Here is a 24,577-nt window from a genome sequence, read left to right on the forward strand (position 1 = left end):
ACTTTACGTCAATGTTATTATTCTCAAAATTATTGTAACTAATATTACACACACATATAGCTGAACACACAAAGTAGCCTATATCAATATGTTTGTTGTATATGGCTATTCATAAAAATAAATATATTATAAATATTACAAATTAAGTTTTATATACTCTATATAGTTTTTTAATATATAAAACACTGAATCTCAATTCTGAGGCTGTTCTGTAAATAGTTTTCAAATTAAGAATAAATAAAGCAACTTCTGATCAATCCATATCAATTTCATACTTAAGATAATGTACCGATTTAAGCCCCACCCAGTTTCACTTGAACCACGCCCACTTTCGGATTAGGCCCCGCCCACTTCGAGTACAGATACGGATACGCATCAACGTCAACAAAGCCACACTGTAAAGCTGAGTTTGAGAAAATGTGCTTGGCTCTAAAATGTCACAAATAGAAGACTCTACTCAGTTTAACACAACCTGCACTATTTTGGCACCAAGAGCCATTGTTGTCATGGAATTATTACAGGTTTTCCTCTTGTAAATGTCAATTTGTTCAGGTTTTGTTCAAAAAAAAAAAAATGTTAAAGCAAGTTAAGACAAATGTATTCTTGTGCTAGTTTGTCAGCAGCCCTCAGGTGTTTTTAAGAGGTCTGTTCAAGACGTGAGGAGTGTGGGAACTTAGCTGCTTCGCCTTGTTTACCTTTGACCCTCAGACATTCACTAAACCCCTTCCTGAGGACCTCAGGGGTCTGACTGTTTTACTTTCTACAATTGAGTCTGATATGTATTTAAGCCCAAGAGAAAGAGGTTAAAATATGTGGTCAAAGGTCGTTATGCTGGTGTTGTTCTGATCCACAACCCCCTGGACTAAAAGGAGTTTGTATAGAAAATAGACGTGTTGTTGGACTTTGGCTCATATTGGTTGGTTAGATACGCTTTTTGTTGTTGTTTTCTTTGCTCACCTCTCCTTTCACAGCTCGTTCTGTTTTAGATGCTTTTTGTGGGATTATATGACATTTGTCGTGATATTTCTGACATAACATCAAGGGTATTGTGACTTGTTCTACACATGCTTCAAAAGAGGAAAAAGATGCTGCACAAAATTGAAGAATGGACGGGGGTTTTCACTTTCACTCTTGTGCGCATGCGCACGGCCGAGCCTCTTCCTGGCGTCAGACGTTGCCTTGGAGTGCGCGACCGCTCTCTCTCTCGCTCTCTCTCTCTCTCTCTCTCCAGTATCTCTGCTCTCTTTGGCGCAGCAGGCGGCGCAGCGCGGTGAGGCAGGGCGCACGGACTCCTCACAGCCAGGGACCCAGCAGAAATGTCGGAAAGCGGGAGTCAGGAAGCCGCCACGGACCCTAACGGCGGCGGCGGCGGCCGCGACAGCCCCACGAAGCGGGCACCGCGACCCGCCGTGGGCAACAAAGTGACCGTGGTGCTCGGAGCGCAGTGGGGCGACGAGGGGAAGGGGAAAGTTGTGGATCTGCTGGCACAAGACGCGGATATGGTGTGCAGATGTCAGGTTAGTCACACCCCCCCACCCCAACACACACACACACACACACACACACACACACACACACACACACACACACACACACACACACACACACACACACACACACACACACACACACACACACACACTCGTTGCATTCACTGGCAAATGTCATGGATTTAAAATTTTTTTAGGTGTCACGTCGCGTTCAGGGGCGCATCGTTTAAATCGGAATTGCGAGTAGTCAGGTGGGGGAATCCTCCGTTTCTGACAGCGAAGACGTCAAACAACCACGACCCACGCTCACATCAAATTCATCAAACCGCGGCTCGTTTTCCGGGGGAGCAAGACGAAGTATCTCCCGCCCCACTATTTTATCCGAGATGTGAAAAGGCTTGCGGAGGGAGGGAGGTGGGGGTGTGTGATTGTAGAGTTTGTCATCGGGGCCAGCCAACCGGCCTGGCAGTCACAATGACCCGACGTGTCTTCCTTTCTTCCGATTTTTTATTAAGGGCACGTGAACGCAGCATAAGTGTACCGAAATATTAACGTCTGGATGCTAAGCTAACATGTTGGTGGAGGCTGCTCTCAGGGAAATCGCTAATGTCACCTTGAGTTGCTGGCTGCTAGCAGCGGACACACACACACACACACACACACACACACACACACACACACACACACACACACACACACACACACACACACACACACACACCCTTTCCTGTGATGATCCTGTCGTGTGCACATGACGAGATTAAGCATGGGGGGGGTGTCACTGAAGTGACCAGGTGAATCACTCCTGTGTGTGTGTGTGTGTGTGTGTGTGTGTGTGTGTGTGTGTGTGTGTGTGTGTGTGTGTGTGTGTGTGTGTTTCATTGACGTGGTGGAAGCTTCACCAGCCTGTAATCCGAGGCTCCTCCGCTCTGGACGCATCGTTGCACGTCTGACAGGATGAGTTCAATCACAAAGCTGTCAAAGCACCAGGATCACTTTTCACTCACATGATTTCTTTTTTTTTTTTTTTTTTCTTCTGGTGTTTAAACACAGCACTGATTTACCCATCGAGGCAAAACAACTGTAATCCAGGCTACTCAAACTATCTTCCCACACTTATTATTAATTGTTGTATCCCACTAGATTACATTTTGAAATTAGACACGTTTTTTTTTTTTTAACAAGTGCAAGTTACTCCTGGTATATATTTGGTTCAGTAGCCCCATAAAGACAGGCCTGGTTCCATTCCAGGCCGTGGCATGTCACTTTTATAGTTTTCATGTTCTTTTTTCTCCTTGGCTCTGCAGATTTTTTTATAATTCTTTGCACGCTTGTAAAGTCATTAAAGTAAGTGTCCATTCCACTGATCCATTTTTTACAGGCGTCGCCACTCAAAGTCACTGCAACTTGCACCACAGACTTGCCAGGTTTTTTGGTGTTTTTTTTTGTTTTGTTTTTGTTTTTTTCTGGCTGCCCTTCCTGCTGCAAATCACATTCAAACCCAGTATCCTAGCAAACATGCAAGGTTAAGACTTTACACAATACCCCATTGTGATTAATCACTATTGTTGAGTCTGTCAGTGACTCTAAATTGCTCGTAGGTGTGAAGCCACTTGAGATGTCGATTGTCTCTGTTCATGTCTTCCATTTGACGATCCTTTGACGCCGACTTCCATTTGCAATGTTCAAAAAGTAAACGGCAGTCAAAACTGTTTCATTGCAGCATTGGACATCGTGAAACTCTGAATTTAATTTTTCCACATTGGCATGAACGATGTGCAATGATGCACATTAACTGTTAATAGCTGAGATATATATTAAGGAAAAGATGAGATACTTTCGTTTCATCTTTTTCCCAAAATACAAATACCTGCAACCAAGATAAATGCATGGTTGGATTTATTTTACAATTAAATTAGTATTAAAAGAAAATGATACACATTAAAAAAAAGGTATTTTTCTCATTTTTCCAATGCATGTGCACATTTTGATGAGCATTGCATTGTGTCTGTCTGTTACGATCCACATCATCACACCAGGAACGTCTCACCTTGACAATCTGCCTGAAAGATGTAAGATATCAGCACTTCTGCAAAAAAAAAAACAAAAAAAAAAAGCCATGTCACACATTCTTGGGTTACTGTTTTTTTTTCAAAAAGAACTTCCCTGATTTTGTGACTTATTTATATCTCTTTTCTTTGGCTCCGTCATGCGAAGTAAGTGAAGGGTGAGCGCTGGAATAGCGAGAGGTGTTGCTTTTGCCCACTCATCTTTCTCTGCAGCGAACACTGGTACTATTTGCTTTTATTTATGGACAATAATAAAAGATGTTGGCACGTGGGAAGCTGTAGGGAAGGATTCTGTTTTCAAACAAGCGATGGTGTCAAGTCTGTAATCACAGGAGAGGGAGAGAGTGAGAGAGAGGTCACATTTCTACTCATGTTTCAGGAAGCTGTAGTGATTTTGGAGAAACGACTATTTGCAGTGAAAAGCCCCTTTGAGCAGATTATCGTCAATTCAGTATTAAAATCGCACATTTCCATGGTTTGAACGAGAAGGAAGCCGTCGATTCCAGTAGAGAATTGATTGAGAGGAGCTGATGTTGATGATTTTTGTTGTTGTTGTTTTGTTTGCCTGTCAGTGAAACATCATATTGTTAGCGAAGGGTAGTGTTGTAATTAGGACGAATGACCCCGACACCATGTGAAGACCAATCCTCTGCAGTACCAGGTCAAGCTACAAGTCTTATAATATGATTTTTTTTTTTTTTTTTTACCTCAAACTTTTACTTAAGACAGATTAGGAATGACATGAAAACGTGGGAGCATAACATGTACAATCCAACAGATTTGCTTGTATTTTGAAGGTAGCAGACGTTAAGTAATTGACAGAAACACAAGCTCATGAAAAACGGTTATCTTCGATTATTTTTTAAATGTGGCTCCCTTTGGAAAATCTATCCATGCCGCTATACTATAGTGTATATAACTACATTTAAATACATTAAAAACATCTGCCGTCGCACAGCAAGTGAAATATTGTCAAAATGATCCCTTGAAATTCAAGCGTTCCTCCAAGGCCTTCGCTCCGCGTTGGAAAGCGTTTAAAAGTCGTTTGGCCAAGCCTGCGCTCTTATTAATGCTCCGGCGCTGAAATTCAGAGACGCCCCGGTCGTCTCCACTGATGCCGCATTGACATAACAAGGATTTCTCCTGAGCTTCCCGGCTCCTGCGTCGCTGCCAAGACTGGAGACGTGTGAGATCCAAACAATTTCTGGCCCCTGGGCCGTCTATACATCGCTGTGTGTGTCTGTGTGTGTGTGTGTGTGTGTGTGTGTTGGTGGATTGCTGATGTGCGAGTGAGGAGTGAAGTGTTGGAGCAGATAGCGTGCATCTTTTTATAAAAGCAGCTTTGCCAGCAGTCCTGCTTGCGTATCACAACTTGACGTTCCTGGAAGTCGCGGTTTGGGTTACGGCGGCGCGGCGCTGATGGCGGCCAAACCGTTTCCGAGGATCGGAGTAGATAGCGAACTAGATAGCGAGATGGCACTTCATTAAGGTAGATTGTAAGAGTGAGATCACGGCTGCAGGAAGCTCAAATTTTTAAACCGATATCAACTGTCAATGCAGAATTTATAGAAGAGGATTAAGACCAGTGTTCTGACTTTTTTTTCTCAGAATTCTGACTTTTTTCCCTCAGAATTCGGACTTTTTTCCCTCAGAATTCTGACTTTAAACTAAGAATTCTGACTTTAAACTCAGAATCCTGAGTTTTTTTCTCAGAGTTCTGACATTTTTCTCCGAATTCTGACTTTTTTTTCTCAGAATTCTAACTTTTTTCTCCGCATTCTGACTTTTTTCTCAGCATTTTGACTTTTTTCTCCAAATTCTGACTTTTTTTCTCCAAATTCTGACTTTTTTCTCAGCATTCCGACTTTTTTCTCCAAATTCTGACTTTTAAACTCAGAATTCTGACTTTAAAAGTCTGAGAAAAAAGTCAGAACTCAGGGTTTGTTTTCCTCAGTGGCCCTAATCCTCTTCCCTATGAATTACCTTCAGGTCTGAGAACAATTTGGAGAAACATCCTCATGAATGAATGATAGACTGGAGCCAGTTTCGTTCCGGATGCTCTTCCTGATGCAGATGGCGGATAACTTGAAAGGTTGCCATGCCAACGTGAAGCCCACCTATCGTTCCTATTATTGTCCGTCCTTATTATTGTCATCAAATAATACTTGTGACCAGCGTCAAATCTATTGTCATGACTTTCCTTCTGAAAAGAGACTATAGACTCTGTGCTATTGGCACATTCTGAAATCTTCTGACTTCTAAATGTCTGACGGTTCAAATAGTGTGTGTGTGTGTAGTTTCTTTACCGAAACAACAGCGCCAACCCGTGGCCTGGCATGCTCACTACATAGTTTCTGTGTAAATGCAAAACTTTCAGTTTTCACGTCAAACTTTTTGTATCACGATATTGTAGACTTTTTAGGGTTGCACGATTTTAGGTCAATAAGTTATGATGTTGTTATTTATTGCAAATGACGTTGTTAACACGCATATATGTTTGGGTAACATGGCCCAATAAGTTAGGGCACAAGAAAAAGCATGCTGTTATTTCACAAACACACAAAAACAACCTTTTCTAAATAGTTAATGGCAGAACTTTTGAGAATTAATTGGAATAATCCCATTTTCTTCCATATTAAATTGTATTGAATTGCTTATTTATTTGTAGAACATTAATGTTTAGTCCATGTGAACATTTGCAGTTCATAATATGTTGTGCATTTCATTCTGTACTTGAAAGCAAGTTCTTTTTCTCCCATTCAATAAATACTGTTTGACACGGTTCCTGCGCCTGGGAATGACGTGTGATAATGACCCTACGGCACTTTGCTCTCCTCTATCAACTCTTACATAATCTCGGTAAGGTGAACATTATGTCTTGGCCAAGTTTGTTGCTCGACCGGAGTCGTCCTTCGCGGTCGGTCAGGGGGAACCAGTCCAACCGGAAACCACGTTGTCTCCGAAGAATCGTACGAAACACGTCTCAGGAAATAATCATCCACCTGTACTCAAAGACAAAGGCAGATTAAAAACGAATGATTGTTGATGGACTTGCTCACAACGCTCGCTGCTCCGGGTTCGGTTGTTATGGAGACTTTTGTTATTAAAACAAATCTTTGTCGGTGAACAAATCGCTTGTTGAATTAAAGACCCGACTGCATCAGAATCTGATGCTTCGAGCAGAAATGTCAAGTCAAGCTACAGTAATGTTATTTGGTCAAATCTATGTTTTTTTTTTTTTTTGTGCCATTTTCAAATTTGAGGTTTTTCTGTGTATCTCTGATGAAAATGTCAATTTTTTTTTCTCTCTCACAAAAATCAAACAATTACTAACTGAACATAATTATAACTTCAACTTAAAACCGGCTGTGGCTCAGTCGGTAATCAAAAGTTTGGGGGGGGGGCGGGGGGCGCTGCTCAAGCAGTTGCAAAGCTCTGTATATATGAAATCCGTTTATTATTCACCATTAAAACCTTCAGTTATTAAGGATGTTTTAACCTAAAGTCCTGAAATTTTTTCTTCCAGTTTGCTTACCGGGTTTCATAACCTTAACATTTTAGACCAGGAACTCCAACTCTTGCTGCCTTTTTTTTTTTTTCTTCTATTGACGGTCATTAAAGTCGTTCAGCTGCAAATGAATAACGAGTACCTGCATGTTCTAAAGTCAAACTATCCATGAGGCGGTGTGCGATCGGAGACGAGGCTCGCGTTCAGAGAGTATCTGGTCACAACCGGGCCGTCGGACCGCAGAACACTTTACCGGGAATTGTTTCTGTTTCCCACATGAGCTGGAAAAGTTGCTGTTTTGTTTTTACACAGAGGGATTCGGTGTGATGGTGTGCAAGCAGAGTTTGGTGAAGCATTAAAGGTCTTGTTTAGTCGATCTGTGCCTGAAGACTTTTTTTTAATACAGAATCTTTCCATCTTGATGAACTCTGTATGTAAAAAGAGTGGGTTGAGGGTCAGATCATTATTCGAAGTCTAAGAACCAACTTTCTTTGAATCCTCTATGAAAGACGGCAATTGTTTTAAGAACTTCTTGACTATAGGGTTAGGTTTCCTTCCGTAGAATAATTCCAATTTAAAATGTGTGGGACGCATTTTGCTACCCAATATTCTTTGTTGCAGGTAGAGTACAGTGTGTTTGTGGGGCGTTTAAAAGATAAAGGTGTTGAACCCTAAAACGTGGAGCTGAAAGTCAAGAGCTCCAAAGTGTCGGTGGGGTCGATCGCCGCAGATTGATAAGCGGGTCACATGACGCCCCGGGCAGGAATAGTAAGTCATGTCCGCACACCCGTCGAGGTGCGTGACCAGTGTTCACCGCAGGTCAGGGACGGACTCACGGCTTCAAGTGTCGACAGTTGCGTGGTATGAAAAGTCGAAATTCTCACGATGGGATGGGGGGGGGGGAATCATGGGACTGTAGGAAGTCCCAGTTCTGCCGGGCGAAGGGGCCGTATCGTAAAAGTACCATCTAAAAAGGAATGGTTAACCCCACCCCCCACCTCAACCCCCCCCCCCCAACCTTCAGGGGACGGCTGTGGCCAGGAATAACTCCGTGTGGTCAAAGCACATGCTGAGCTTGATTTATAGCCACAGGCCACGGCGTTCGGAGCACATCCCGGTCGCAGGATAGGGTCGTAGATAACCCTCAGGTGACGCAAGTGCAGGGGCAAGAATCTGCTTATTTTTGTCCCTTCACGTCCCCTTTTATTCGTCTTCCCTGTGTTCTTATTCTCTGTGAAAGAACGTCTCGCCGAGGAGGTTCACGGCAGGTCGGTCCGTGACGTCCGTGACTCGCCGCTCCCCCCCCCCTTTTTCCTGGCTCCAGTTGGCGTCTCCACGCTCGGCTGCGATAAAGCCTGAATGTCTCACGCACATTAACACGAAGCGCACTCAACTAAAATAGAGCGAGCACAACCATGACCTGGAGCGTCGTCCCTCCCGCGAAGCGCCTTCGGTTCGGCTTTTCAGAGTTATTTGTGTTTTCGAAACCTGCCCAACTCGTAATTTTATACGAACATATTGACACAGTCTTCTGTTCGTTCAAGCTGAAGACGCGATGATTTTGTCAGGTGATCCTTTTTACGTATTCGTTTACTTGTGTTCCGAGTACTTCTGTGTGAGTAGTTGAATTTGTGTAAAACAGTCGGAGAAATCTTCCTATGAGCGACGCTTTCATTTAGGAAATGAGCCTTCCGGGCTTCTGTAGATCGTTCTTCATCTACAAGTTCAAGGGTTTCTTCAGAAAACCTGATGTTTGGGGCCCAGTTTTGACAAAAAAAAAGAGGAATATTTAGGGATTGATTCTATTTTGGGAGCGAAAAATGTACATTTTCACATATATCATTGCTCTTTGATAGCGAAGAGTCTTGCTAATGGCTAAAAGAATTTGTACTCTGTGTCGGATCAAGATCTTGCCAGTTAGGTATTACTTTTTCTACGTGCTGGTATTTAATAAACTCAGAAAAGACTTCAACCTGCAACAATCTAATGTTTCTCACAGGACCGGTCATGGTAGTTGGAGACTGAAGGTTTGTGAATGAGTAACCAATTTATTTGTCTGGAAGTGTTTCGGTTTCTCTTAGTTTGAACTTGTGTCAGACTTAGATATAATAACTCGTGGAGTTAAACTGGCTCTGCTCCTTCAAAAGCTTTTAACTGCCATCCAAACACATGTCAAAGCGTTTGAACAATACTGCTATAATCAAGTCATACCTGATATTCGACTCTGTGGATCTCATCCAACATTGTCTTCTGGTTTTTTCTTTTTTTTTTTTGTTGATCTGTAGAACTCCTTCTGCACACCGGGTGCTCAATGTTTGACCCCAAATATAAGACGAACCCTTTTTCTTTTTTTTTTTATTTATACCCGTTTATGCGGTTACACCTCAATTGTTCTCTACTTAAATGACAAATTCTCTTTAATTGTTGTTTGAGTTTTGTTCTTGAATTCCATCAGTCTTGTTGGAGGTAGCTGTTGGTCACTTGTTGTCAAATGTAATGTAATGAGGTTTGAGCGGACGTACTGCTTGAAGACGGCAGGGAGTCGTGGATTTGTTTGTTCACATTTGTGAAGAGAGCCGAGTCTCGCGAAGAGATTTTTACGATTCGGGCTGGATTTCGTGGACGTTCAACCTGCAGCAGCAGCAGCAAACCTGTCGACTTGCCCAGGCTCACATTTGCCAGTAGGTTTACGCCACGGCGAGACCTTCTCTTGACACGTGAGCGCTCAGCGAGCAGGGGTCTCTTAGCGACGGCACATACTAACAGACGTCGGTTTTGTGTCCGACGCTTGTTGCTACTCGCCAAACTATTCGCGCCGCCACTCCCCCCCCCCCCCCCTGCTCGTCGAAAAAAACCAGACGCCGCGGAGCCTCCCGTCGGGCCCCGCCCCCCCCCTCACCGCTCTCTGTTTCCTCTCCGCAGGGTGGCAACAACGCGGGACACACAGTGGTGGTCGACTCGGTCGAGTACGACTTTCACCTCCTCCCCAGCGGCATCATCAACCCCAAGGTCACCGCTTTCATCGGTGTGTAAAAGCATGCAAACACACACACACACACACAAAATCCATTCTATGGCTCCTCGCTGTTTTCCTGGGGTGAATTGATAGAGATCCCTTTTAAGCCTGGCCCTCGTCATCGCCGCGCCAGCCTCCATCCTGACGACTGCCTCAGTGAGTGTGATGGGTTTGACTCGGAGCCAGACTGCAGCCCACATCACATCCACTCATCTGCAGTAACTTCATTAGCTAATGGGCTCTTTACTCTTTTCTTTTTCGGCTCCGCAGAGCTGCACTTTAGCATGCCTGGCCGTGTGATCTCGCCACACTTCATGTTTCTGCCTCCATGCCTTAAATGCTTTTTCCTGCTGGCTGGGACACACGCCGCACTCGTCCCACCCATTGCCGATTATACTACGGCTTTAGCTTTTGGTCCATTTTCGTACATTAAAAACAAGATCAGGACAAGTACAAGAAGAAGCCTCATGGACCTTTGAGGAGAACATGTGACAAGTCCTGAGGGACCACTGCCATGACTCCTATACTGGCGTAAAGATCTATTTCTATTCTTTATTATGGTTATTGAATTTGTCTTGCTCTCCTAAATGGTCTATGACTGATGGTTATGAGTCGTAGTCGATGGTGACAGGAGAGCAATAGAAGGGTTAATTGAATTTTCTCTTTATAAGCTTTCTCTTGTAAGCTGCTCTCATCACAACGAGCTGAAAGACATGAAATACAAACATCTAAAGGCTCAATTTGAGGGAAACTGTTAGTAAAGGTATCCAGACCGCTTCAATGACGGCTGTGCTTGTGATCATATACGTTCCACTGTGTCTATCACTTTGTCTATTTGTCTGTATGCGGGTTCCCTTTTAGTGTTACTGTTTATTTAAGTAACTGTTTGGTCAAATCTAATAATTTCCACTGACGGTACATATAAAAGCCTTCGCATGTCTGCCTCTATGATGCCATTTTTGGTTTATTTACGTATATATCTACTTGTTTGAATACAGGCTCAGAGATACCATCAGCTAATGGATCTGTTTTGTGGTGTGTCCCCCCCCCTCCCCCCCTCCTCCCCACCAGACGCTCGCGTACAATGGCCTTCTTTTCTTCTTTGCACACATGACGTCGCTACTGCGTGAGCCCCGCAGCTCGTTGACACGTCGGAAGGCGCAGTTACGCGATGCACCTGAACGCATCACTCGAAGCCGTCGGCTCCGAAGCTGCGTTTTTACTTTTCAACTACTTTGTTTGTTTTCAGAAATACATTTATAAAATGTAAAAGAGAGCATTTGTGTCCGAGCTGCGATCTTGGTCTGCTTTTAACAGTGGGCGGAGTCACAAGTTAAAGGAGTTGAGGGTTTGCCGCCCACTTCGCCCACAGGCAAAAATCCGCCACTGCAGACGTCCCCAGTCTCCTGATCACGAATCCTCATCGATGAGTTAAATTCGTCTCGAGTGCCTTCAGCAGGGATCTGAGTTTTTTCTCCTATTAATACATCGAGAACAAAGAAGCGTTCGTCCCGACACAACCCTCGGTACTATTCGGGGGCCGGGGAAATCTGAAACCCAGTCTTCCAGTCACACGCTCACTGCTATGACTTGAGTCAGCTTTTTGCTCCAAACCATGAATATAGCAGGTATGACAGTTTTCACACCATATATAGACTTTCCAGATAGTTTCATCTTTCTGTCTTCAAGCACATCGAGTGTTCAGTTTTGTTTTTTATTGACTGTTTTTATTGCAAGTGATCCCAACAGCCTTTGGCAATAAAAAAAAACCCAACAACACATGGATCTCAATATTTTCTGCCTGGTGTTTTATAGTGTAGATTACCACCATAAAACCTGCATTCAGCCAGTTCTTCCCCCTGCTGGCTCTCGGAACTCTCTTCCGTTGGATAAACAAGCCTTTTTTTTTTTTTTTTTTTTAGAGTTCAGACCTTTTATATCCAGCAGCTGCATCTTACTCTTCCACTCACTGATCTCTTCACCGCCACCGCTTGCCTACTCTTAACCAACGCAACTAATTATGACAAGGACCATCGCCCCATTAAAGAGGGTTTCATGTATATTTAATATTTAAGTTCAACGTTGAGGCTGTGCCAAAACTCTCTCGTGGCTTTTCGAAGCTGCCCGTGTCAATAAAAACTCGGCGATGTTATCCGTGGACATCTGAAGCGTCTGCCGTTGCCACGTTTCTGATGGAAACACTGTCTGGGAACCAGAAAATCCTGATATGGCACGGTGCAAAAAAAACAACAACAAAAGATCCAGTTCGTGGAAGTAAAGTTAATTGTCTGGAAAAATGTCGAACAACTTGTTTGAGTATTTGAGACATGCAGCACATAAAGCAATCGCGTCCTGGAACGATATTGTTCTGCAGTTTTTACTGTGTTTTTTTTTTTCTGCAAACAATAAGTCTCAAGCAATGACAAACCCCAAGTTTCTTTCACACAAATCATAATCTACACTCAAAACGTGAGGAAATTTGCATTCAGTAGATTAGAAAAGCGTTTCTCTCATAAATTCCCACAGTGTAAAAATACTACCTAGTAATATGATGCCATTGGGAAGTTTATTTCTCTTTTAAAGAGTGCCACATTTCTAATTAATATTTGAGGGATGTGTAGAATTTGCCAAATTCTCTGTGGCAATGCGAAACGGGTTTCCTTGAATGTCGTTTTGACCTTTTATGAAGTATTTGAATCTGCCAAACATAAGTTTCCAAATCTTTCCACAGAGACTGAGGCCATGTTTCACGTACTTATAGGTTTTTACAAAAATTTATATTTTCCCCTCTACGTTTACAAGAAAACCTTCATTGACACCGAATCGCATATACACCTTGTTCTGAGGTACTATGAGCATGCTTGACCTGTAGGGGGCAGTGTAGTGGAAAAAAATGAAGCTATCACAGCCAATTTTTCAGAAATGATTGTTTGTGGTGACCCGTAGCTGCGTTTATGTGTAAACACGAGATCCGGATACGTGTAAATCACACAAATATTTCTGTTTTCAAATGAAAACGTTGTGTAAACTGTTTTCTTTTTGTGTTCAGCTGAGATGAAGCTGTTTGTGTGTATTCTGACGTCTTTAAGTGTCACTTTAGTGGGATGTTCATCACTTGTGCTTTAAGGCTTTTAAAGGTAAAAACGTGGCAGTTTATCACCCGTTTCTGTGTGTAAGATCATTTTATGGAGCAGCTGGACGAAATATGTGTCCCAAGTCTACTTTGGCTGTAAATCGTTTATATCTGCGTCGCCTGCATACATTCCAGCAGTGGTATTTCAAAAAAAAAAGAAGAAAAAGGCTTCTGTAACTCACATTTCCTCATTTAATACATTTAATTTAGTGGAAGTAATTACCTCACCTCCCTCCAATTATGCAACCCAATTAAAAGATAATTGGAGCCAGCTGTTTGAGCTCTCTTGTGAGCAGCCGTTGTTCGGGCCGGTGAGTTAAGTTAAGCTGCCAGAGCAAACGGCGCTTCATCACGGTCGACTGGTTCAGATCAAACCCGGTCTGGAAGATAGATGGAGGCAGTCAGGAGATAAAACTGCCTCAGCACCTATTCTCTTCCAAGTTAACTCGTGTTCCAACATGATAGTCCGCTGCTTTCAATCTTCTGCAGTCTCCCCACATGTGGAAAATATTTTTAAACATTTTTAGAGTCTCTGTTTATTTTTTTGGTCTTTATTATTAATAATGCTACAACTTCCTAAAATAGGCCCGATGTGCCTAATGGACTTCATCAGGTTTTTGTTTTTAATTGTATTTTAATTGTATTTTAATTTGTATGTATTTTTATAAATTTTTTTATTTTTTCTTTAATTTAATTTTAATTTAATTTAATTTTGTATTTGATTTTTAATTAAAAAAAATAAGAAAATTAGTTAAATTATTTAATTGCATTTTAATTTACTTCAATTTACTTTAATTTAAATTTTTATGTATTTAATTTTTTTATTTAATTAAATTAAAGTTTTAATTTAATTGTTTTAAAATTTTTATTTGATTTTTTATTTAATTTTTATTTAAATTATTTAATTGAATTTTAATTTACTTTAATTTACTTTCATTTTAATTAATTTAATTTAATTTGTTGTAACATGGAAACATTTTGCCATCACAAGCTACTAAAAAAAAGTTTATGACTTACAAGGCTAAACTACTGATATAAGAAAGCGTCTCCAGAAACGGTCTGCTTTGCAGGAAATATCTTTCCAATGTCACTGCAACTGCAGGAAATAATCAGGTCTGTCACTTCTGCCACAGTAATCTGAGTATATCCAGTTGCTTCAGTCACAATCATCTTTAAGCAAAATTGATGTCTGTCAACTCTGGCCGCGATGGTGACGGTTCACTCTGGATGAAATAAAACCTATTATTATTTGCGTGGTGTTCCGTTCGTAGGAGAGACAAAACGTTTGTTCCCGTCGGGAGAGAAAAGCCGCTTCGTTCAACGCCGACTGTCACAGAAACACCGTTGGAGTACAACGAGGGGCAGGAGTCGTGTTTATCATCCCTGATCCATCGCACTAATCCGCGAAATGTCCCGATTGATCGGTCGAGCAGCTCGGGACTCGTCTGTTCCACAGTATCACAACCTGCAGCTGAATTCACCGCCGACGAAACAAGTGTGACTTTTCCTGACAATCTCACCACACGCTCCACCGCCCCGTTTTGACACTTTGCTCCACACAGACGTCTCCAGGCCACTTTCCTGTTGCTGAAAAACCTTTTTAGATATGATCAAATGGGGCCTTGAAGGGAGTCGACCAATCAGATAAACTCCTCCGTTCTTGCAGAGCCGGTGTCCACCTTTAAGGGCGGAAGGGCAGAAAAGTACAGACTTGATTGTATAAAGCCCATAAGGTTGTTACACGTTTGATTCTGGTGCGTCAGTGAACGATAATAAACCTGTAAATTCCGTCTCGTTTCTCAGGCAACGGCGTGGTGATCCATCTTCCAGGCCTGTTCGAAGAGGCGGAGAAAAACGAACGCAAAGGGAAAAGTGAGTCCATTTGGTGAATCTTTGTTCTGGTACATATTGTATTTTTATCAAAACAAATGTGAACCACTTTTTTTTTTCCAGTAACGAGTAATATTAACACGTTACTATTTCCAAACCAGTAATCGGGTTAAAGTTACTTGTCACTGTGCGTTACTATTGTAAGACTTCATGTGTCCAGGAGGGAGCAAATAAAGTCGCCAAGAGCAGGTAGTGCAAATAGATAAAGTACAGCAACATCTCCGGGTAAATAAATACCAGTAATAGTAACAAAATCTGACAATAAAACCCTGCGTCAGATATTAAAAACAACAAAGAATGAAGGTCAAAGGTTAAATATGTACCAGGAGGCAGCGAGCAGCAGAGTTTTTGGCAAAACCGGTTGTAATTTTTATGTTCAGACGATGAGGGGTGTCTGCAGCGTTACTCTTAGAGATTGCTATTATGGTAATCAGTAATCAGATTAGTTTTTTTTTTTTAAAGAGAGACTCAGTGTTTTTTTTTTTTTTTTTGTCTGCGTTCATTCAGGTTTAAAAGACTGGGAGAAAAGATTGATCATCTCTGACAGAGCACACATCGGTAAGTCCTCCCTGCTCTGCCACGAGACTGTGTGTGTGTGTGTGTGTGTGTCTGTCTGTCTGTCTGTCTGTCTGTCTGTCTGTCTGTCTGTCTGTCTGTCTGTCTGTCTGTCTGTCTGTCTGTCTGTCTGTCTGTGTGTCTGTGTGTGTGTGTCTGTGTGTGTGTGTCTGTGTGTGTGTGTGTGTGTGTGTGTGTGTGTGTGTGTGTGTGTGTGTGTGTGTGTGTGTGTGTGTGTGTGTGTGTGTGTGTGTGTGTGTGTGTGTGTGTGTGTGTGTGTGTGTGTGTGTGTGTGTGTGTGAGATGTGAGGGAGTGCAAGCCCAGCTTTCTCCGATGTGTGTGTCCTCTCTCCCTCCTCCGCAGTGTTTGACTTCCACCAAGCGGTCGACGGCGTTCAGGAACAGCAGAGACAAGAGCAAGCAGGCAAGAAGTAAGACACCTGTTGCTTTAAAATGACTCACACACACACACACACACACACACACACACACACACGCACACGCACATATATGAGAACCTTGTATGTAAAAAAAAACCCAAACGTATCTTTATAGTGTTATTATAATAACATTAATATCTTGACAGGTGATCCTTTTAACCATGTGTGCAGCAGATGGTGGTTGTAGTTACTCTGGAAGTACTGTATTGTAAGAGGAAACCAAAAAGATGTAGCAGACTTTGTGTCCACAGTGGGGAAACAAAAACAACAACAAAGAAACAACAAAAACCTTGCATTTGTGGTTCAACCGTGGACTAAAACTGCCCGCAGAGTCTGAACAGATCCAACCAACAGGTTCCACATAGACACAAGCTGCAAATCCAGATATTCATTAGTCAGGTTTTATTTTTATTTATTTATTTTCCCCGGCCATGCAGTCAGCGGACCGGCCTGACGAATGTGAGGAATGTCGAGCCGAGCCCCGAGGAGCGTCGAGACGCCATGTATTCCCGTTTTAAAGCCGGGGCTGTCTTTACTGGCTCAGTAACCCAAAAGCCCCCCCCCGATCAACCCGTGTGGTTAAAACCTGGCACTTCGCTACATTTCCCTTTATATTTGAGGCTCGGAGAGCTTTTGGAATCGTGGTTAGACGTGTTGTTGTAGCAGGGTTTACAATCTGAGGCTCAAATGAAATCCTTCCAATGTGACCGACCTGGTAAAGACGTGGCTTCGTGCGTAAAAGTAGAATTGAATGAAGGAATGGAGGCGCTTGGGGGAAATACATTAGTTGGATGAAAAGACTCGCTGCTCCAGCGTGTGGTGGAGCGGAGACGGTCGGAGGGGTTTTTTTCCCCCACAGGCGGCATTAGCGACACCGTCGTTATAAGCTTTTAGCAGAATTGCAGCGTGACGCCGCTGGAGTTCCAGGACGTGACGCAAGGACGTCACAGCCTTTACAATACGCACCAATTTAACGTCTAACGATGTAATACGTCCCCTCACCGCTCCTCCGTGTTTCAAACTAGAGTCGTTTGTTTGCTTGATATTTGTGACTGAACTAAGATTAGTTGACTTTTCTTTTATATTACAAATATTCTATTCATTTCTTTAAGAATTCCTACAGCATGGTTGCACTTGATCCCAGTCCAGGAAGTGTTATTACGATGACTGTATATGAGTCATAACCCCCCCCCACCACCTAGTTTATTTGTTTTTATTTGTTGTTTGTGTCTCGTTCTTGTAGTATAATGTTGGACACAGCAGCTTAAGTGTTAAAAATGTTCATTTCTTTGCAAATGTTTTATTGGATTGTGACTTTTGATGTCGCTGTCCTACACCTGAAACGTCTATTTACTCATTGTTTATATGAATTTGCCGTCTGGACGCCGCGGGTTTCCACCGCTGGGCCGCGTCTAATGAGGGAAACTCGATAGCCACTCGGGGTCGTTTTCTATTTCTGTTCACTGGTGTGTGTGTGTGTGCGTGTATGCAGGGTCAGCGAAATTGTGCTGCGCCAAGCTTTTCTTTTAATAGGCCGAGTTGTCGGCGACGGCCACATGTTGTCATATGCAAATGTCTCGTTTTCCTCCTTCTCTCATACTGTGGGTTTTTTTTATTTTTTTTTAAAAATATTTAACATTTAACCTTTTTCTGGAAATGCTGACAGCGACTCAGCAGCGGTGAGAAGAGGCACCATGTGTCTGGATGCTTTACGGTTTCCTGCAGGGAAAATTGTTCCCCGTCAGAGGAAGAAGTTTCCTCGCCACATATCGAGGGAACAGCTGTTTTACAGATCTGTGCTTTAGTGTCGTTTGCGTTTTGATACGGTCGGTCTCATGGCTCTAAGAAAGAAACAAAAAACCGTCACATAATTGCTTCTATAAGTTAAATCCTTTAGTGGATTTCGACCTCATTTTAAGGCTTGTTTGTTCCTCTTCCTCTCCTCCTCCTCCTCCTCCTCCTCCTCCTCCTCCTCAGCCTCGGCACGACGAAGAAGGGCATCGGCCCGGTGTACTCGGCCAAGGCGGCCCGCAGCGGCCTCAGGATATGCGACCTGCTGGCAGACTTCACACAGTTCTCCGAACGGTCTGTTCACACACACACCGCTGGGATTGGTGTCAGGAACATGTTCGCTCGTCAGCGGCGGCGCTCTCTCCGCGGGTCACTGAGCGGCGGGTCGTTCATTAAAAGTCCTGCAAGGGGACTGTGAAGCTACTGACCTGAAGATGGTTTAAACACTTTTAATAAATCAGTGCTGCACCTTTAAGACATAAGGCGTTATCCAAGAGTAGATCAGTACTTTTAATTCCCCCAATCTGTTTTCAGATCAGCTGAAACTCACATGCCGTCTCATTGCAGGTATAAAGTTTTGGCCCGGCAGTACAAGTCCATGTACCCGACGCTGGAGATCGACATCGAGGGAGAGCTGGTCAAACTAAAGGTTAATGACAAACGGAATACTTCTGTAAACATCCACCCGCTTTCCCTTCACGGCGCCGTTAACTTGGAACGACTTGGCAGGCCTACGTGGAGCAGATCAAGCCGATGGTGCGTGACGGCGTCCACTACATGTACGAGGCTCTCCACGGCCCCCCCAAGAAGATCCTGGTGGAGGGGGCCAACGCGGCGCTGCTGGACATCGACTTCGGTCAGTGGGCGACGCCGCGGCTCCTCAAGCCTCCCTGGCTCTGTCCGCCGCCTCCTGTGCTGACACACACACACACACACACACACACACACACACACACACACACACACACATGCACACACACACACACACACACACACACACACACACACACACACACACACACACACACACGCGCGCGCGCGCTCTCCGAATAACATGTCGTCTCTCACTGCCAAGCCTCATTGGTTGCAGCCGCAGTGGCCCGGCGGTGAGGCCAGACCGGAGACGGTGAGTTGCGGCGGCGGTCAGTAGTGACCTCGTGCACGCTCACAAGTTGGAAAAAAACACACTGCCTGTGCATGAGCACAGAGCATGACGCCGCTCTGTTCACAGTTTAAACTCAAGAGTCACGGTACAAAAACAAAAACTTCAGCAGCCGGTTGTTTGTTTTTTTGTTGGTTTTTTTTTTATTTGCTCACTTTAAAGACCTGGTGAAGTGAACGTGTTTTTAACCTCTTGTCTTCAAGCTCATTGTTTATTTTGAGACGGAGCACCAGTAGACCAATGGAACACTTTTAGACAATCTCAATCTATGACTTCTTGGTCACAATGCAATATTAACCAAGGGGAAATACTTGTAGCTTGTTTTATTTGTGTGCGTTTATACGTGTCACTGTATTGTTGTACATATTTTAGATAAGATAAGATAAGATAAGCCTTTATTGATCTCACAAAGGAGAAATGTACTTGTTACATTCTGCTCTTAAGGACACTCATGAGTAGGAAAGACAAGAAATGTGCAAACAGTTAGATAAGAATAGAGGTATCTTATATACAATGACTATCAAGAGCTCTAAGGGCCAAAAGTATTGACAGTAGAAAGTAATAATAAGTAAAAAAAAATTAAATAGGACTAAAATAAAAATAAGATAAGATCACAGACTATAATAAAGTATAATAAGTTCTAAGGGGACCAAAGTATACAGTAAGATGAAATACAAGGAAATTAAACTATGATGGGGGGCGGCAAAGTGTAGAATAAAGTACAATAAACATACTACAGTAAAAAATAATACCAGTGTTAAAAAAAAAAAGATACGTACTTGAAATTCGACAGCTTTTACAATTCAAAGTCTGATTTCGATGGTAAAAGAATTCAGAGTTAGAAATTCGAATTCAGAATCTGATGGCACAGTTTTACTTCCATACAACAGCAGCATCGGTTCATGACCCCCCCACCCCCTCCAACCCCCCCTCGCCTGCCGTTTCAGGGACGTACCCGTTCGTCACGTCGTCCAACTGCACGGTGGGAGGCGTGTGCACGGGCCTCGGCATGCCGCCCCGGAACGTGGGCGAGGTCTACGGGGTGGTCAAGGCGTACACCACCAGGGTGGGCATCGGTGCTTTCCCCTCGGAGCAGAGCAACGTAAGAGGGGGGAGGAGGTGGGGGGGGGGGATTTCAACTCTGTGGTCAGGGGTAAAAACAAAAATGGACTCTCTTAATGACTTCACGTGTTGCAGGATTGATTTTGCCTGAAATTGGAGCTGAAACTAGAGATTTACTGCCCCCCCAGAGTGTAGGGGGGGCAGTAAATCTCTAGTTTCTGTCAATAAACTTTTTATAGTGACGACCAGTTCAATGTGGACTTTTAAGAAAATACCTGAGTCCTGATGATGGGGAAAAAACTAAAAAACTTTAAATACACAACTTTCACATTTAACATTTGAGACAATCAATGAAATCTCTGTTTATTTGAATGTATCAAAGTGTTTTACAAGTGAATGACAAATGTACAATGTGCAGTAAATTAACGAAAGGAAATGGTAACGATGACACGATAACGGAAATCATCTAACTAAAACAGTTCATAACACACATCTAAATATATGTATTATATACAAGAATTCAATATTACAGTAAGATGGGATAACTTGTGTGGATAAAGATTAAAACTATGACGTTATAAATGTGTTAAAATATAAACGACAGACTGAAAAGTTGACTTACGTTTACTTAACAATTGGGAAACATGTTTATATTATTGTATGGTTGAAAACATTAAGTGGGACTTCACGAATCCGATTGTGATTCTGCAGGTTTATTATCAAACAGCGCCCCCCAGGGGAGGTTTTGACACACTACCTCTAATTAACAGCTGAGTTATGTTGAAACGTAATTATGTTTAAAAAAAAGAAAGAAAAGAAATTATCCTTGATAATTTAATTGTCAGTTATTTCTTCACTAATAATGTCTGAACTAATATTATTTAAAAATGTCATTAGTGATGCTGAAAACTGGAAATATTAACATTTTTTTTCATGTTTTTACTCTGAACTTATAAAGAATCAGACAAAACTTGTTGAATCCAATGTGTGTGTGTGCGTGTGTGTGTGTGCAGGAGATCGGCGAGCTGCTGCAGACTCGGGGGAAGGAGGTTGGCGTGACGACCGGCAGGAAGAGGAGATGTGGCTGGCTGGACCTGGTGCTCATCAAATACGCACACATGATTAATGGATTCACCGCGTGAGTCTCCATCATATATATATATATATATAATGTATATTTTAATATTCTTTGTTTTTCTCACGCCCGGCTGCTCTTTGCCTCTCAGGTTAGCGCTCACCAAACTGGACATACTTGACGTGCTCCCGGAGATCAAAGTGGGCGTGGCATACAAAGTCGGCAACCAAACGATACCTCATTTTCCAGGTGAGCCGTCGCCACGGTGACAACCGAGAGTCTGTCCCTCTGGCAGGTTGGCTAGCGAGGCGTTCCTTCCTTCACCTTAAAGACGTGCCGGTGTGCAGCCGCTTTCATCTGTTGTGCTGACCTTTGATCTTTACACACACACACACACACACACACACACACACAAAGAAAAGCACTCGATGGCCGGCGTGGATGTCGTCAAACACGCTACTTCCAGTCCGCCACGTTATTTATAGAGTTTCCGAAAGCTGAGACGTTATCGATCCTCCACAGCCTCTTTGACCGCAGAGATAATGTTTGTTTTTGTTTGTTTGTTTCCTTCCTCGTCTCACCGATCGGCGGCAGCCAACCAGGAGGTGCTGCAGCGCGTGGACGTCCAGTACGAGACGCTGCCCGGCTGGAACAGCGACACCTCGGCCGCCAGGGGCTTCGAGGAGCTGCCCGACAACGCCCAGAAATACGTCCGCTTCGTGGAGGAGCACGTGGGGGTTCCCGGTACGACGCCCGCTCGCGCACGCCAACGGCGGATTAGTGCTCGAAAACCGGGAATGTGACTGCAAAACTTTCCCAAACTTCAATAACTCGTCGCGTCAAACAAAGTCGTGAAGCGTTCTAGATAATCAGTTTATTTACCTCGATCCGTTGCGAAAAGCAAATATCAAGCAAACAAAACGAGCCACCCTCTGCTTATATCGGTTATATCCCTCCAAAATAAAACAAAACAATAAAACAACCTACATCATCTCCATGTTGTTACATTCCTCCAGGCATATAACGTTTCTTTATTTGGATTTAACAATAAGTGTGTCGACACTCAAGTAACCAAAGTCACAAAACTACCTTCACATTAAAACGGGATCATTATGCGTCTTTTATGGTGAAAATCCAGAGGGTGAACGTCTGAGGCTGTTGAAGCACCAAGTCCTTGTGTTCATGAGTTCACATCAACGCTTCTCTCGTCTTTCTTTAAACGTGACCAAAGGGTTGGAATCGCGGCCGCAGGCGTCTGTTGATGCACACGGAAATATTGTTTCACATTTGATCCACTGACGGGATTTTTTTTACATATTTTAGAAGTGAATGTTGAGCTTTTTTGTGGAATGAATGAATGAATGACCGGGTCTCTCCTCTGCCCTCAGTCAAATGGATCGGAGTGGGAAAATCTCGGGAGTCGATGATCCAGATGTTCTAGATGAAAGAGGATGCAGAGCGGCGGATCCAGTGTACCCCCCCCCCCCCCCCCGACACACACACGCACGCACACACACTATCTGGCTCCACTCTCTGACAGGGACATTACCGCCATGTCTGCTCCCAGCGCTTCATCGCCGACCCCCCCCATCCCCTCATTAGACTCGACCTCTGGATCAGACTCCCACCAGACTGCCCTCCCCCCCTCCCCCCTCCCGGGGGGGGTTTCACTGTATAACAGCAGCGGCGTCGCTCGTACCTCTTTTTATTGTATCAGACGTGCAGGTGACACCAGCTGCCATCAGGTCTGAGAGGACGCCAGGGAACACACACACACACACACACACACACACACACACACACACACACACACACACACACACACACACACACACACACACACACACACACAGTGTCTGCAGATGTTCGATCGGTATGTTCGAGTGTATTTCTGTTCCTCTCCGCTGTGATTTCAAGGCGCCGTTTGGGTGTAAAAATCAGCTGAACCAGTTTGAACCTCAGCGCCACTTTATCTGCTCTGTGTTTTATTCTGACGGGTCTGCAGCACATCCTGACACGATGAAAAAACAAAAAAAGGGATCCTTCACTATTTTAAATACGTGTCTTTTTTTTTTTTTTGCTGTTTTGTTTTTGTTGTCAGACTTTTTGTTGCCTCGTCAATCAACTCCCAAAAAAAAAAAAAAAAAAAAAAACAGAAGGAAAAAAAACCAACAAAAACTGGGCTTTTCTTTTCCGTCGCTTCCACTGCGAGAGGAGCCGCTTTACTTCCTCCGGGTGAGTTTGTTTTCCCCGCGAGCGCTGCAGTTCCTGCTGCCGGCGGCTGGTTTCCAACCTCAACCTGAACTGAAGTGAAACATCCCACCAGGAAAGAAGAGATTTAACTTACCCCAGAAAAATTTTATTTTTTATTTTGTTTTTAGAAGCATGAAAACACCGTGTGAAAGGATTCGTGAGAGGAAAAAAAAAACCCCTCTTTTCCCAGCAGGTTATTTAATCAACTGCTGCTCCTCTCATCACTGCTGGACCCAAGTAAACATTTGGCCGGCAGGTAAACAATTTGAGTTTTCCAATGATTTGTATACAAATAAAAACAGCTCTAACTTTGTCCCATTGTGTAATTTCGTCAGGATATTGTCCAGAATTTGAATGTATTCGTGACGACGTGACGTCAATTGTGATCTGAGGTTTGACGGGTCACATTTATTGACGAACTCAAGTCGTTTCATCTTTTTTTGGTATAAACGGTCTTAAAGTTGTTTGTTTGTTTGTTTGCCTGGATGATGAAAGAAGCTGGAGGATTGGATCAGACTGAAAAAGCTCCTCGCAGGGAAAAAGTTGCTGGTTCGTCCCTTTAATGGATCAAAGATCTCGTCTCGCAGGCCTCTTGAATGTATTTCCTGTTTTTAATCATCAAGACGGGTTCGATGCTACGGAAGAGGTTTAGGGCCACTGTGGGGGAAAAAACCCTGAGTTCTGACATTTTTTCTCAGAATTCTGACTTTTAAACTCACAATTTTGACTTTTTTCCTCAGAATTCCGAGTTTAAATGTCAGAATTCTGAGTTCAAAGTCAGAATTCTGAGAAAAAAAGTCAGAATTTGGAGTTTCAAGTCAGAATTCTGAGAAAAAAAGTCAGAATTCGGAGTTTCAAGTCAAAATTCGGAGTTTCAAGTCAGAATTCTGAGAAAAAAAGTCAGAATTTGGAGTTTCAAGTCAGAATTCTGAGAAAAAAAGTCAGAATTCGGAGTTTCAAGTCAGAATTCGGAGTTTCAAGTCAGAATTCGGAGTTTCAAGTCAGAATTCTGAGAAAAAAAGTCAGAACTCAGGGTTTTTTCCCCACAGTGGCCTTAATCCTCTTCCATACGATGCAGTTCACTCGAAACGCGAGGGGCGTGGGGGGGTTTCAAGATGAAAACTAAGCCTCAT

At 43.2% G+C, this 24,577-nt stretch overlaps 1 protein-coding gene across 1 annotated transcript; it reads left to right on the plus strand.

The window, feature by feature from the left end:
• Positions 1–1,239: 1,239 nt before the first annotated feature.
• adss2 (adenylosuccinate synthase 2) lies at positions 1,240–23,908 on the plus strand. Its single transcript, XM_080507752.1, has 13 exons — positions 1,240–1,517; positions 9,990–10,092; positions 15,020–15,088; positions 15,614–15,664; positions 16,026–16,092; positions 18,079–18,186; positions 18,460–18,541; positions 18,622–18,748; positions 20,002–20,156; positions 21,130–21,254; positions 21,343–21,440; positions 21,786–21,935; positions 22,580–23,908. Exons 1-13 carry the CDS (start codon positions 1,317–1,319, stop codon positions 22,630–22,632), a joined length of 1,389 nt encoding a protein of 462 aa, XP_080363878.1. The 5' UTR covers positions 1,240–1,316; the 3' UTR covers positions 22,633–23,908.
• Positions 23,909–24,577: the final 669 nt, after the last annotated feature.

Source organism: Blennius ocellaris (assembly GCF_963422515.1).
Source record: "Blennius ocellaris genome assembly, chromosome: 13".
Taxonomy (NCBI): Eukaryota; Metazoa; Chordata; class Actinopteri; order Blenniiformes; family Blenniidae; genus Blennius; species Blennius ocellaris.